This window comes from Colobus angolensis, unplaced genomic scaffold, assembly GCF_000951035.1.
Source record: "Colobus angolensis palliatus isolate OR3802 unplaced genomic scaffold, Cang.pa_1.0 Scaffold92, whole genome shotgun sequence".
Classification (NCBI taxonomy): domain Eukaryota; kingdom Metazoa; phylum Chordata; class Mammalia; order Primates; family Cercopithecidae; genus Colobus; species Colobus angolensis.
In genome coordinates, this window is record NW_012123154.1 from 2,383,751 (window position 1) to 2,396,165 (window position 12,415).

At 47.9% G+C, this 12,415-nt stretch overlaps 2 protein-coding genes across 3 annotated transcripts in view; one reads left to right on the forward strand and one right to left on the reverse strand.

Annotated features, from left to right (window-relative positions):
• PDZD9 (PDZ domain containing 9) overlaps positions 1–5,578 on the reverse strand; it is a 17,664-nt gene extending 12,086 nt beyond the window's left edge. The window contains exons 1-2 of one of the 2 annotated variants that reach the window (XM_011931904.1): positions 5,491–5,521; positions 628–807 (exon numbers count right to left, since the gene is read on the reverse strand). In XM_011931904.1, the coding sequence (XP_011787294.1) occupies positions 628–807; positions 5,491–5,521 (211 nt within the window). Of the gene's footprint in view, positions 1–627; positions 808–5,490 lie in introns of both variants that reach the window. The other variant, XM_011931905.1, reaches the window with a different exon arrangement.
• Positions 5,579–5,625: 47 nt separating this feature from the next.
• The window catches only part of LOC105504502 (chromosome unknown open reading frame, human C16orf52), an 82,092-nt gene continuing 75,302 nt past the window's right edge, over positions 5,626–12,415 (forward strand). The window contains exon 1 of the mRNA XM_011931965.1: positions 5,626–5,785. Within this exon, the coding sequence (XP_011787355.1) occupies positions 5,626–5,785 (160 nt within the window). The remainder of the gene's footprint in view (positions 5,786–12,415) is intronic.

Here is a 12,415-nt window from a genome sequence, read left to right on the forward strand (position 1 = left end):
CAGGATGGTCTCGATCTCCTGACCTCGTGATCCGCCCGTCTCGGCCTCCCAAAGTGCTGGGATTACAGGCTTGAGCCACCGCGCCCGGCCCGTATTTATTTATTTTTATTTATTTATTTTTGAGACAGAGTCTCTGTCACTCAGGCTGGAGTGCAGTGGCACGATCTCAGCTTGCTGCAACCTCTGCTTCCCGGGTACAAGTGATTCTCCTACCTCAGCCTCTCAAGTAGCTGGGATTACAGGCGTGTGCCACCATGCCCAGCTAATTTTTGTATTTTTAATGGAGATAGAGTTTCACCCTCTTTTCCAGGCTGGTGTCGAACTCTGGACCTCAGGATCCACCCACCTCAGCCTCCTAAAGTGCTGGGATTACAGGCGTGAGCCACGGCTCCCAGACAGTTTTTGTATTTTTAGTAGAGACAAAGTTTTACCATGTTGGCCAGGGTGGTCTCGAACTCCTGACCTCAAGTGATCTCCCGCCTTGACCTCCCAAAGTGCTGGGATTACAGGCGTGAGCCAGCATGCCCGTTGTATCCTTATAGTTACACTGAAACCTGGTGACTCGAGTCTCCCTTCAGGCAGATGGGCAGGATGGGTGGTTGGGAAGCACGGTGAAAGGGCAGTCACCTGGCTGAAGTTTCCCGTCGTTGGCTGCAGCCCCCTTCCTGATGAGGTGGGTGATCTGGAGGTAGGGTCCATGCTGGATGATGATGAGGCCTAATCCCAGCCTGCCCACAGTGAGTTTGGTCTGCTGTGTTTTGCTCAAGTTGTGTACAGATGTTTTGACCTTGATGCTGACTCCTGTTTCTAACCAAAAGAGGGGAACTTATTTCAGTCCTTCACCAAGACAAAAGCATGGCCACACCCACTGGGGTTCTGAAGCCGGATCCCTGGGACAGTTATTTAATCCCTATTCCTCAGATTCCTTGTTGGTAAAATGAGGATAAAAAGTGTTCACCTTGGAGAGCTCTTCTGAAAATTAAATGGGAGCATTAAAGAGCTTTTGCAGAGTCGGGCATATTATGAGTACTTAATATTAGTTAGTATTATCTATTCACTTAACAAATATTTATTGATACAGACAGTGTGCTAGGCCCTTGGTTTACCTTGGTGAGCAAAATAGATATGTTGGGTTTTTTGGTTTTAACAGACAAGGTCTCACTCTATTGCCCAGGCTGGAGTACAGTGGCATGATCACGGCTCACTGCAGCCTCAATCTCCTGGGCTCAAGGGCTCCTCCCACCTCAACCTCCTAAGTAGCTGGGACTACTGGCATGGCTAATTTTTATTGTTTTTGTAGAGACAGGGTCTCACTATATTGGCCAGGCTAGTCTTGAACTCCTGGCCTCAAGCAGTCCTCCCACCTCAGCCTCCCAAAGTGCTGGCATTACAGGTGTGAGCCACCATGCCCAGCCCACATGTGTTTCTTGTCCTCATGAAGTTTACAGCCTAGTGGAGGGGACAAATACCAATCAGTCATGTAAATATATGTTGGATAACAAACTGTAACTCATGTTATAAAAGAAATGGACGGAGGCTCTGAGAATGAGTAACAGAGGGCCAAAGTCTCATCTGAGGATGGCGGGTCAGGCTTCCAGCAGGGCTAAAATTTGAATTAAGGCCATAAGGACCAATAGAAAATATTTAGGCAAAGAAAGGTAGATCAGGAGCACATTGTGTTAAGGTCTGAGAAAGGAAGAAACCAGCCCTGTCAGAGGAGGGGGAGGCAGGAGGAGCAAGGACCAAGCAGACAGAGGCTGCTTCTCAGACTTCCTTAGTGAAAAAGCTCAGAAGTGAATTAAGCTGGACATGGTTAGATGAGATGAAATGAAAATGAAAGGGTCGTGGTGCATGTCATGGCAGTAACAGCAGAAATGAACAGTAGATGGATCCAAAAAGCATGTGGGAGGAAAATCCGAAGGCCTTGGAGACAAGGGGTAATGGGAGGGGTTGAAACGTGTTTTCTACAGAACCAAATCTCACAAGAAAAATTTCAGGGACTAAAAGGACATTCAAAACAACAAGTTAATTTCCCAAGAGGAAGCTGCTAGCAAACTCCTTTTCGGTACACAGGAAGCTCCTGGGGAGATCTGTTTTCGGCACACTTTTCCAGTATTTCACACACAACTCCTTTCCATAAGGACAAGTGACACACAAGCTTGCCAAGTCCATGTGACTGTGGTGTTTTCAGGGCCACTGCTGAGGGAAAGGCTCCCCCAGCTCCCCACCTCTGGCTGTAGGGATGGCCCTTTCCTCTAAAGTAAACGTCCTTGCCCATCTCCAACCTCACTTTCCCCCAAACCACAGATGCTCTTTGTTTGGGAAAATAAAATACCATAATATAAACGAGATACCATCTTCAGAGACCTTTTGGGGTTCTGGGTGCAATTGGGGGCAGGATATGCCCTACCTGAGCCTCTGGTTCCTAAGCAAACAGAGAAGTCACATCTTGGGCAAGGTCCAGTGGTTCCTATCTCAGCTTGTAAATTCAATGTGCTTATAAGGTAAGCTACCAGGAGCCCACTTTTAAAAGTCAGCAGGGTTAAGTAAAAGAAGCCGGACTCAAAAGGCTCCTAACTCACAGATGAAGGACGTGTCTCAGGAGTTTGATCCAGACCTCTATAACTAAATGCAGAAGTTCAGGAAGGCAAAAAACACAAAGTACATCTTGCAAAATTAAAATAACTTTGTGCCAGGTGCAGGAGCTCACGCCAGTAATCCCAGCGTTTTGGGAGGCTGAAGCGGGCAGATCATGAGATCAGGAGTTCGAGACCAGCCTAGCCAACATGGTGAAACCTGTCTCTACTAAAGATACAAAAAATTAGCCGAGCGTGGTTGCACGCGCCTGTAATCCCACCTACTTGGGAGGCTGAGGCACGATAATCACTTGAACCCAGGAGGCAGAGGTTGCAGTGAGCTGAGATGGCACCATTTTACTCCAGCCTGGGTGACAGGGTGAGACTCCGTCTCAAAAACAAACAAAAAAAAATTAGCTGGGCATGTTGGTGTGCGCCTGTAATCCCAGTTACAAGCCTGGGTGACAGAGGGAGACTCCATCTCAAAAAAGAAAAGAAAAAAAAAAAAAAAACCCGACAAAGTGAAGTTGGATGTGGATCTTCGTGGAGCAAGTCAATACATGCAATCTCCTGTCTCACATGCTAGCAACGTACTAGACCACTCCGCGTCATTTTGGGGAGAAGATTTCTCACACTATGGCAGCCATCCATGAGAGCTTCACAGGTTATCAGCCATATGAAGTCACTACTTTAAACTGCTTACACAACCCTCTGAAAAAACTAGTTGAGAAGAAAAGAAGTTCACCTAGCAGGAAAGCACAGATGTGGCAGTGCGGGAGCTGAGTCAATTAATTTCATTAGAGGATGGAAACTGCTACAAGGAAAAAACTGAAGATACGCCTTAGACAAAGGCTCTTCACACGGCACATGCTCAGGATGGGCTATTAGCCATCAAACCTGGGGAAGGTGCTCGCTTGGGCCCAGTGGCAGGGACCCTGGAACCCAAAGGTACTGACAAAGGTGACCCTACTGCTGTTGAGTGAGATCTTCAATGCTTCCTCCCTGGAAGAGGATGAGCTCAGAAAAGAGTGAGTGGCGGCCGGGCGTGGTGGCTCACGCCTGTAATCCCATCACTTTGGGAGTCCAAGACAGGGGGATCACGAGGTCAGGAGATCGAGACCATCCTGGCTAGCACGGTGAAACCCGTCTCTACTAAAAAATACAAAAAAATTAGCCGGGCGTGGTACAGGTGCCTGTAGTCCCAGCTACTCCGGAGGCTGAGGCAGAATGGCGTGAACCCGGGGGGTGGAGCTTGCAGTGAGCCGAGATCACACCACTGCACTCCAGCCTGCGCAACAGAGCGAGACTCCATGTCAAAAAAAAAAAAAAAAAAAGAGTGAGCCGCTGTGTTTGGGGACAACCAGGTGGAGGAGCAGCACTGTGGTCCTGGGAGAGCCAGACCCCAAGTACCACATTAAAATATGAAAGATTTACAGGTCTTGCTACAAGGCTAGTCAGACAGCAATGTCAGCCTTCCCAAGGACAAGCAGTCCAAATGACAACAGCCCTGCAGTGAAAAAGCCTAAGGCTGCCTGGCACCTGCCTGCCTGGTTCAGCCTCTTCGCCAACCTCGAGTCATTATCAAATCCTGATGCTGTTCGGAAAAAAGCCATAAAGAACAAGAATTGCTTAATGCAGGAATCTGCAGCCTTCGGTAAGCCCACGTGGGGGCTAGCAGAAGTATAAAGTGATTAGAGCCTGGGCAACGTAGTGACACCTCATCTCTTCTATTTAGGCCGGATGTAGTGGCTCATACCTGTAATCCCAGCACTTTGGGAGGTCGAGGGTGGGTGGATCACTTGAAGTCAGGAGTTTGAGACCAGCCTGGCCAGCATGGTGAAACACCGTTGCTACTGAAAACACAAAAATCAGCCAGGTGTGGTGGCTCACACCTATAATCCCAGCTACTCTGGAGGCTGAGGCACAAGAATCACTTGAAGCCGCCTGGAAGGCGGGGGTTGCAGTAAGTCAAGATCATGCCACTGCACTCCAGCCCTCAGAAAAAAAAAAAAAAATTAGCTGAGTGTGATGGTGCATGCCTACAGTCCCAGCTATGGGAGGCTGGTGCAGGAGGATTGCTGGAGCCCAAGAGTTGGAGGCTGCAGTGAGCCAGGAGCATACCACTGCCTGAGCGACAGAACAAGACCCTGTCTCTAAAAATAAAATACAGTGACCAGTATGCTATTTTGAGATTTATGTGCCCTTTTAATAAAAATGAAAGGGCCAAAGTCCCTATTTACATTGGTATAATTTTGTAAAGGATCCTTACGATATGATTTCATTTTTATGATGTTCTCCATGGAAAAGGCAAAAAAAAAAAAAAAAAACCACTGTAAAAAACAGATAGGGGTATGAGGAGCTGCAGTGGGGTGGGGTTTGGCTGCAACTGGGCATTGCAAAGTAATTTTAGGGAGTGGTGAAACTGTTCCCTATCTTGATGGAGGGGGTGATTCAACGTGGGTATAGCTTGTCAAAATTCATACCGCTGTGCTTTTAAAGGGAGGGATCTTACTGCATGGAAATTATACCTTGATAAAAATAACGATGGTCCAAGGCGGGCAGATCACTTGAGGTCAAGAGTTGGAGACCAGCCTGGCCAGCATGGCAAAACCCTATCTCTACTAAAAATAAAAAATTAGCTGGGCCTGGTGGCAGGCACCTGTAATCCTGTGAGCCGAGATCGCGCCACTGCACTCCAGCCTGGGGGACAAAGCAAGACTCCTTCTCAAATGATGATGATGATGATGATGATGATGATGATGATGATGATGATGATGATGATGATGATAACAACAACGATGGAGAGAGGTTATCTCCCAGGCCAAGAGTGTACCATTGCCATTTTACAGAGGAGGAAAATTGAGGAAGGCTTGGTCCCCAGGGCTTCTTCACCCGCTTCCTTCTTCCCAGTTACCTTTTTTGTTTTTGCGGGAGGCCTTCTGCATGGCTCCGGGAGGTCGGGCAGCTCTGGAGGGCCTCCTGGAGCAGAGGCTGGAGTCAGTCCCAATCCCAACAGTTTCGAACCTCGCCTGCGGGCAACGCCCTCGGGATGGTCACCAGGGGGCGCTGCGCCGCCGCGGCCCAGAAATTGGGCGGCAGTGAGGTCGCCGCAAGGCTTCCTGTGGACCCTGCAAAACGTAGCGTGAGTGTTGCACTCCAGTGTACTGTATGGAAACTTCTGCAGAGGCTAGCACAGTGCCTGACCCACGGTGGGTTCTTCATTCTTTCTTTTCTTTTTCTTTTTTTAAGAGAGGGGCGAGGGGGTGGGGGTCTCACTATGTTGCTCAGGCTGGTCTCTAACTCCTGGGCTCAAGCGATCTGCCCGCCTCAGCCTCCCAAAGTGCTGGGGGGAGAAGGCACAGAAGAGGGTGTCTCAAAGATGTCAGGTGGTCTGCAGAGGAAGATCATAGCCAGAAGATCACAGGAGATCACAGAATACCTAGAAGATCAGAGAATCCCCCGCTGTGCTCCAAATAATGGTATTTTTAAAAAAATTGTTACATCAGTAGCTCCAATGCTTTGAACTGCACTTTTTTTCATGAATGTTTTGGGTAAGAAAAGGCCCCAGGGTGGCCTAAAAAAAAAAAGAGTCACTATTAGGAGAGGCCGTATTAATGCTTCCTTCTTTTTTCCAAGATAATTCTTCCTCCCACACACATTCACTCATACAACAAGTATTTACAGGGAGCTGTTCTGTCATTATACTGGGGACACAACAGTAGGCAAGACAAATACAGAAACACAGGCTTTATCCTCTTGAAACCTGTACTTAAAAAACAGATGAAGTGGACAATTGTAGGAAAATATAAATTATTAAAAATAAATTCTAGGCCAGGTGTGGTGTCTAACACCTCTAATCCTAGGTACTCAGGAGACTGAGACAGGACTGCTTGAGCCTAGGAGTTTGAGATCAGCCTGGGCAACACAGCGAGACCCTTTCTCTATAAAAAAAAATGTTAAAATTAGCTGGGTGTGGTGGTGCACATCTGTAGTCCTAGCTACTCAGGAGGCTGAGATGGGAGGATCACTTGAGCCCCAGGATTCAAGGCTGCAGTGAGCTATGATCGAGTCACCACCTTCCAGTCCGGGTGATGGAGCAAGATCCTGTCCCTAAAAATAAAAACGAACAAATGAATTAATAAATTCTAGAAGAAAGAGAAAACCTAATGAGGTAGGCCCTGGTGTTATCCCCGGTCTGATGAAACTGAGAGGCTAAGCACCTTGCCCCATCCCTTCAGCAAAGAGTCATTAAGCACTGATTAGGTGTCAGGCACTGCGCGAAGACTTCCATGGGAGATCTGGTTATGTCCAAACTTACCCTGTTGTTTCTGTGGCTCTACACAGACAATAAGCCAGGGTAGATTCCTTTTTAGATTCCTTTTTTTTTTTTTTTTTTTTTTTTTGAGATGGGGTCTCATTCTGTCACCCAGGCTGGAGTACAGTGATGAAATCTCAGCTCACTGCAACTTCCACCTTCCAGGCCCAAGCAATCCTTCCACCTCAGCCTCCAGAGTAGCTGGGACCACAAGTCTGTGTCACCACGCCCAGCTAATTTTTGTATTTTTAGTAGAGACAGGGTTTTGCCATGTTGGCCAGGCTGGTTTCCAACTCCTGAGCTCAGGTGATCCACCCGCCTTGGCTTCCCAGAGTGCTGGGATTACAGGCGTGAGTGCCAGGGCAGATTTCTCATTAGAAAAATCCTGTGTTGCAGAGACCAATACAAAGAGCTATTCTCCACCTCAAGTCCCCTGTGGGTGGCTTCTTGTAACAGGTCACCTTTCCTCTTCCAAATAGTCTGGCAGGGGTCTACATAGATACCAACTTAATTCTATCATAAAATACATCCTTTTCCTCCATCTTTCTACCAGCAGGGGAAGGGTGAGGGTTTGTGGGACTAGAGCCCATCAGCATATATGGTTCTGTGATGGAGCACATCAGTGCCTGGCCTCCCTTTCATCTTCCCTCCACCCCAGGCTGAAAAGTGTCTTTACAGCAGAGGTCTCTACACTCCACCAAGCCAAGTGAGCCAAGGTCATGTTGATTGGTGGTACAGCAGGAAACAAACTGTCATGGGTAATGTCCTGCCCAGATCCCCCTTCAGGGCTGTAGGACTTACACCTCCCACTTTCACTACTACTACTGGCTGAAAAGAACCGCTTGCCCAAGATCTCACGTTCCCAGATGAACTAGCATCTAGTGACTGGTCAATGCAGGGCCATCCCAGGTTCAGAGCTCTCCATGTGGTCCACTGCAGCCTGACTTTTTCCTCTGCCCTGTCCTGCTTCATTCCTTTTTTATTTTTATTTTCATTTATTTATTTATTTATTTTTTTGAGACGGTCTTACTCTGTTGCCTAGGGTGGAGTGCAGTGGAGTGATCTCGGCTCACTACAACCTCCATCTCGCAGGTTCAAGCAATTCTCATGCCTCAGCCTCCTGAGTATCTGGGATTACAGGCACCCACTGCCATGCCTGGCTAATTTTTGTATTTTTAATACAAAGAGGGGTTTCACCATGTTGACCAGGCTGGTCTCGAACTCCCGACCTCATGTTATCTGCCCACCTCAGCCTCCCAAAGTGCTGGGATTACAGGCATGAGCCACCACGCTCGGCCCCTGCTTTATTTCTTCTTCCAAAGAGTAGATGCTAGGATGGATCACTTAATACCCGGGTAATAATGAGGAGCCCATCCCTGGTACAGGAGGAGCAGAGCTAGCCTCTGGCAGAGGGAAACTCTAAGATGGCTAATTTTTTATGGGCAGTAAATGGGATGGTTTACCAGCGGGAGGAAGCAGACAAGAATATTCAATCACCAGGAAGGAATCAGGCTGAGACTTCACATCGGGGCAGGGAGGAACATTGGGCGCCCATGTGATCTATTTAGGTGTCTCTTAGTACTCCTTTGCCCTATTTGGACAGTAAATGGACAAATACAGCAACCACTGCCTGAGAAGTGCCCAGCAACTAGGTGCTCAAGCTCTCTAGGGATGGAGGTCTAGGCCACCCCATCATGTAGGCCACCTAGATCATCTAAGATGCTGGCAGAGGGAGAGAGGTTTCTAGGATAGATAGAAGAGGGGACTGAAGGGTATGTTAGTTATGCCTCTAGATGAGCTGTAGCAGCGGCAGGAGCTATAGTTCCCACTAACCCTCCCCTATACGTTTCCCACAGGAGAAGATGCCCCAGGGTCCTGAAAATGCTGCTTTCCAAACTTAAGTAGCAAATGAGAGGCACAGCACCGTGTGGGCACTATTGCAAATGCTGCACTACACTGCCTGGGGCAGGACTGAAAGACTATTCCCCGGCTACTGGGAGGGTGGTAGGTTGACAGATCTCAGCTGTCAGCCCTCTTGAGGAATTGTATTTGTTCAAAGAGAGCTGCCCTCCAAGCTCCATGGCAGGTCAGTGCAGGGATGAAAAAGCTTGGCCCCTTTACTCCAACTCAGGCCAACTCAGAGCAGCTATCCCAGTTTCAGAGCTCCCATGGGGGTCTGCCAACGCCTCCCATGACTGCAGCACAGACTGACTTCTCCCTCTTCCCACCCCTGCTTCCCTTTCCCCATAGGACTTGATTCACTAATCAATAATCGCATTTCTGAGTCAGCTCAAAGGGAACCAATCCATGAAACAAACTGAGATTTGAGCCCAGGCACAAGCTGCTAACTCTGGATTTAGTTTCTTGTGTCTTCTCTAACCCCAGAAACCTCAGGTACACGTGTGATGCATCCACCATGCTCTTGGCCCATGTGGTAAACCTAACTCCTAGGGAAACAGTGTGTTTATTGTCAGGCTGAAGATACTCCTTAAAGAGAAGGGTGATCACACAGTCCCTTCCACAGCTTTGCCCGCGGTCCCATCTGGATTCAGCCTCTTCTGGCCAAAGCCTATCATCCATCACAATAAAGCATGCCATGCTCACGGCCCTTTAACAGCTGCAGAATGGCTATTTATGACTTTGGGCTGCATAGCATAGCTCCCTCCTGGAAGCGTTCTATGTTTTTCTGGGTCCCCAAGGCTTTCTGCCATAAGGAGTCTTGTGGCTCATTTCTGAAAAGTCCCAGCTGCTCTCCTTAGGGGTGGGTGAGAGGATGGGATGCTTCTGTCACTGAGTCCAGGAGTCTTGTTAGGCCAGATGGGGGAAAAAGGCCCAGAGAGGTAACATGGCTTTCCCAAGGTCAAGTAAGTAGCAGGGCAGGAACTAGAACATAGTTATGTATTCTCTCTGCTTCACTACATCACCTCTCCCAAACCCTTAGGGTTTGCCTCTACTAAAATCTAGACTGAGATACAGAGAACGGAACTGATCTTCCCTGCAGATCTCAGAGACTGGGGACTTTGAAACACCAGCCAGGGACAGTGGTGTGGGCCTGTAGTCCCAGCTACTTGGGAGGCTAAGGTGGGAGGATCACTTAAGGCCAGGAGTTCAAATCCAGCCTGGGCAACATAGACCTTATCTCTTAAAAAAAAAAAAAAAAGAAAAGAGATATAGGGATAAAAACATGGATTAATGGGAAATCTGTAAACAATTTGGCACCTGCCAATCCCACCTCCCATTCTGGATGGCAGGAAGGGATGGGATAGGCAACTATTCTCTGTACTAATGTGCAGCCATTAATATGATAAAAATGTTTTAAATTCTTTTAACTCAATACTGGTTGTTCTTGTGCTTTAATCTTAGACCCAGAACCATTTGTAGAGGGTAAAAGGAAGAACTGTATTATTTATTTATTTTATTTATTAGAGACAGGGGTCTCACTGTGTTGTCCAGGCTGCTCTTGAACTCCTGGACTCAAGCGATCCTCCCACCTCAGCTTCCTGAGTAGCTGGGATTATAGGTGCAAACCACCACGCTTGGCTACTTGTATTTATTGTAAACACAAGAACCCAATCATCATCATTCTGTTCAGCTGGAGTTAGAATAGGTGCAAACTGTCCTAACATTCAGCCCTAGGATTCTTTTAAGCTGGCCAGCAGAAAACATCAGTGGGTATTATCTGGGAATTTAGTCCTGTGTAGTTACAGTTTCTTCTATCACTGGGCAATAGAAAACCCCAACAAGAAGCCAAGAATATGACTCAATTAAACTTCTTCAGCACTTATTAAAAAAAAAAGAAGAAGAAAAGAAAAAAGAAACTGAAGACTATTGCAGTAATGTGATAAGGATTATATCTGGATCCTTGGAGTATATGAATTATCTTGTGTCAATTTCTGTGGCAGAGGAAAAATAAATTGTATATTAACAAAAAAAAAAAAAATCCTTTCCCCCAAGAGACCAATGTTTGGACAGAAAAGTCAATATAGACCAGCAATCAAACCCTTCCTTCTCCAAGCTATGTAGTGACACTGATACTCTGTGCACATTTCTGCAAGGCTGTTGGATTTGGTGGAATTTGAAACCTTCTGAATTTTGTGGACATGTAAGCATTCCAAAAATAGAGACAGATGTCACTAGTCTTCTAGGTCTTTCTAGAGACGACCTACATGGCATTTAAGGAGAAAATGAGTGTTTCATCTCCACGTGCTGCACGGAGTACCATTAGGGAGAGCTGAATCCAACTTCAGGGTTAGTGGTGATTCGGCCCATGGGCTGTGGAAGAAAAGAAAACTCCATCATAGCATAATTTGCTGACAAATTATGCAAATGCCTTATTTTTCCTGTTTATTCATCCAACTTAAGACGGTGCACACACAACTCATTAAACAGGATCATAACACCTGGTTGCTCAGGTCAAAAGCTTATTCTTGAGTTCTCTTTCAACTCCTTCCCCATTATCAGCAGGTCCTTCCCTCTATCTACAGAACATCCGAATCTGTCCATTCCTCTCCATCTTCACTACTCTCAACCTAGCCAAAGCTACACTTCTCTCTCGAGGACTACTTGGCCGCTTAACTGGCGTCCCTGTTGACATCTTTGCCTCTCCCCCATACAAACTACACTACCGATCTTCACAGATTAAGTAAGATCATGGGATTCTCCTGCAAACACCCTCCACTGCCTTCTCATTGCACTCAGAACAAAATCCAAGGCCCCCAAAGTCCTACACCTGGCCTCTGCCTACCTCTTGTCATACTACTCTCCTGCCACACAGGCCATTTTGCAATACCCTGGACGCGCTGATCTCTTTCTGCCCCCTTCCCCTAATGATCTTTGCACTGGCTGTTCCCTCTGTCTGGTCCTGCGCCAGGTCTTCAAAGTGCAGGTCTTTATGATCATGATGGTTTCAGCGGAAATGCATCCTTCCCTATCGCAGGTTTCGCCCCGACTCCCATCATACTGACCTCCATTGAATTCAGGGATCTGCACCTGAAATTATCCTTATTTTACAGACAGGTTCTTAATGTGTTTCTGTCTCTTCCCACCAGAACATGAGCTCCCCGAGAGCGGGCGCCTTGCCTCTGTCCACTCCAGTACCTCTGCACCTACAGCGCCTGACGCAGAGGGGGTGTCGAGAGCTATTTTCTAAATGGGGCAATCCTGTGAGCTGACAGCCGCGGAACGGGCAATGAGAATACAAGGTGGCAGGGACGGCGCGGGGCCCGGAGTCGCTAGGCGGGAGTCGGGGCCCGCCTCCTGCTGGAAGACGGGCGGCTCCCCACTCTCATTCGAGTTTTGCTTCTGAGGGGCTCAGGAGCGGCCACAGCCTGTGCCCAGTCATCAACAACGACAACAATCTTATTAGTGGGTAGAAAGCCAAGAGGTGGCGTGGCTTGCCGGAAGAGACCGGGACCCGGGGAAGGGACCGGAGCCGGGCCGGTCGGGTCCGGGTCTAGAAGGTCGAGGCAGGCAGTACAGGGAGGGGCCCAGGGCGGCCGGCCGAGCCTGGAAGACGGAGCGAGGG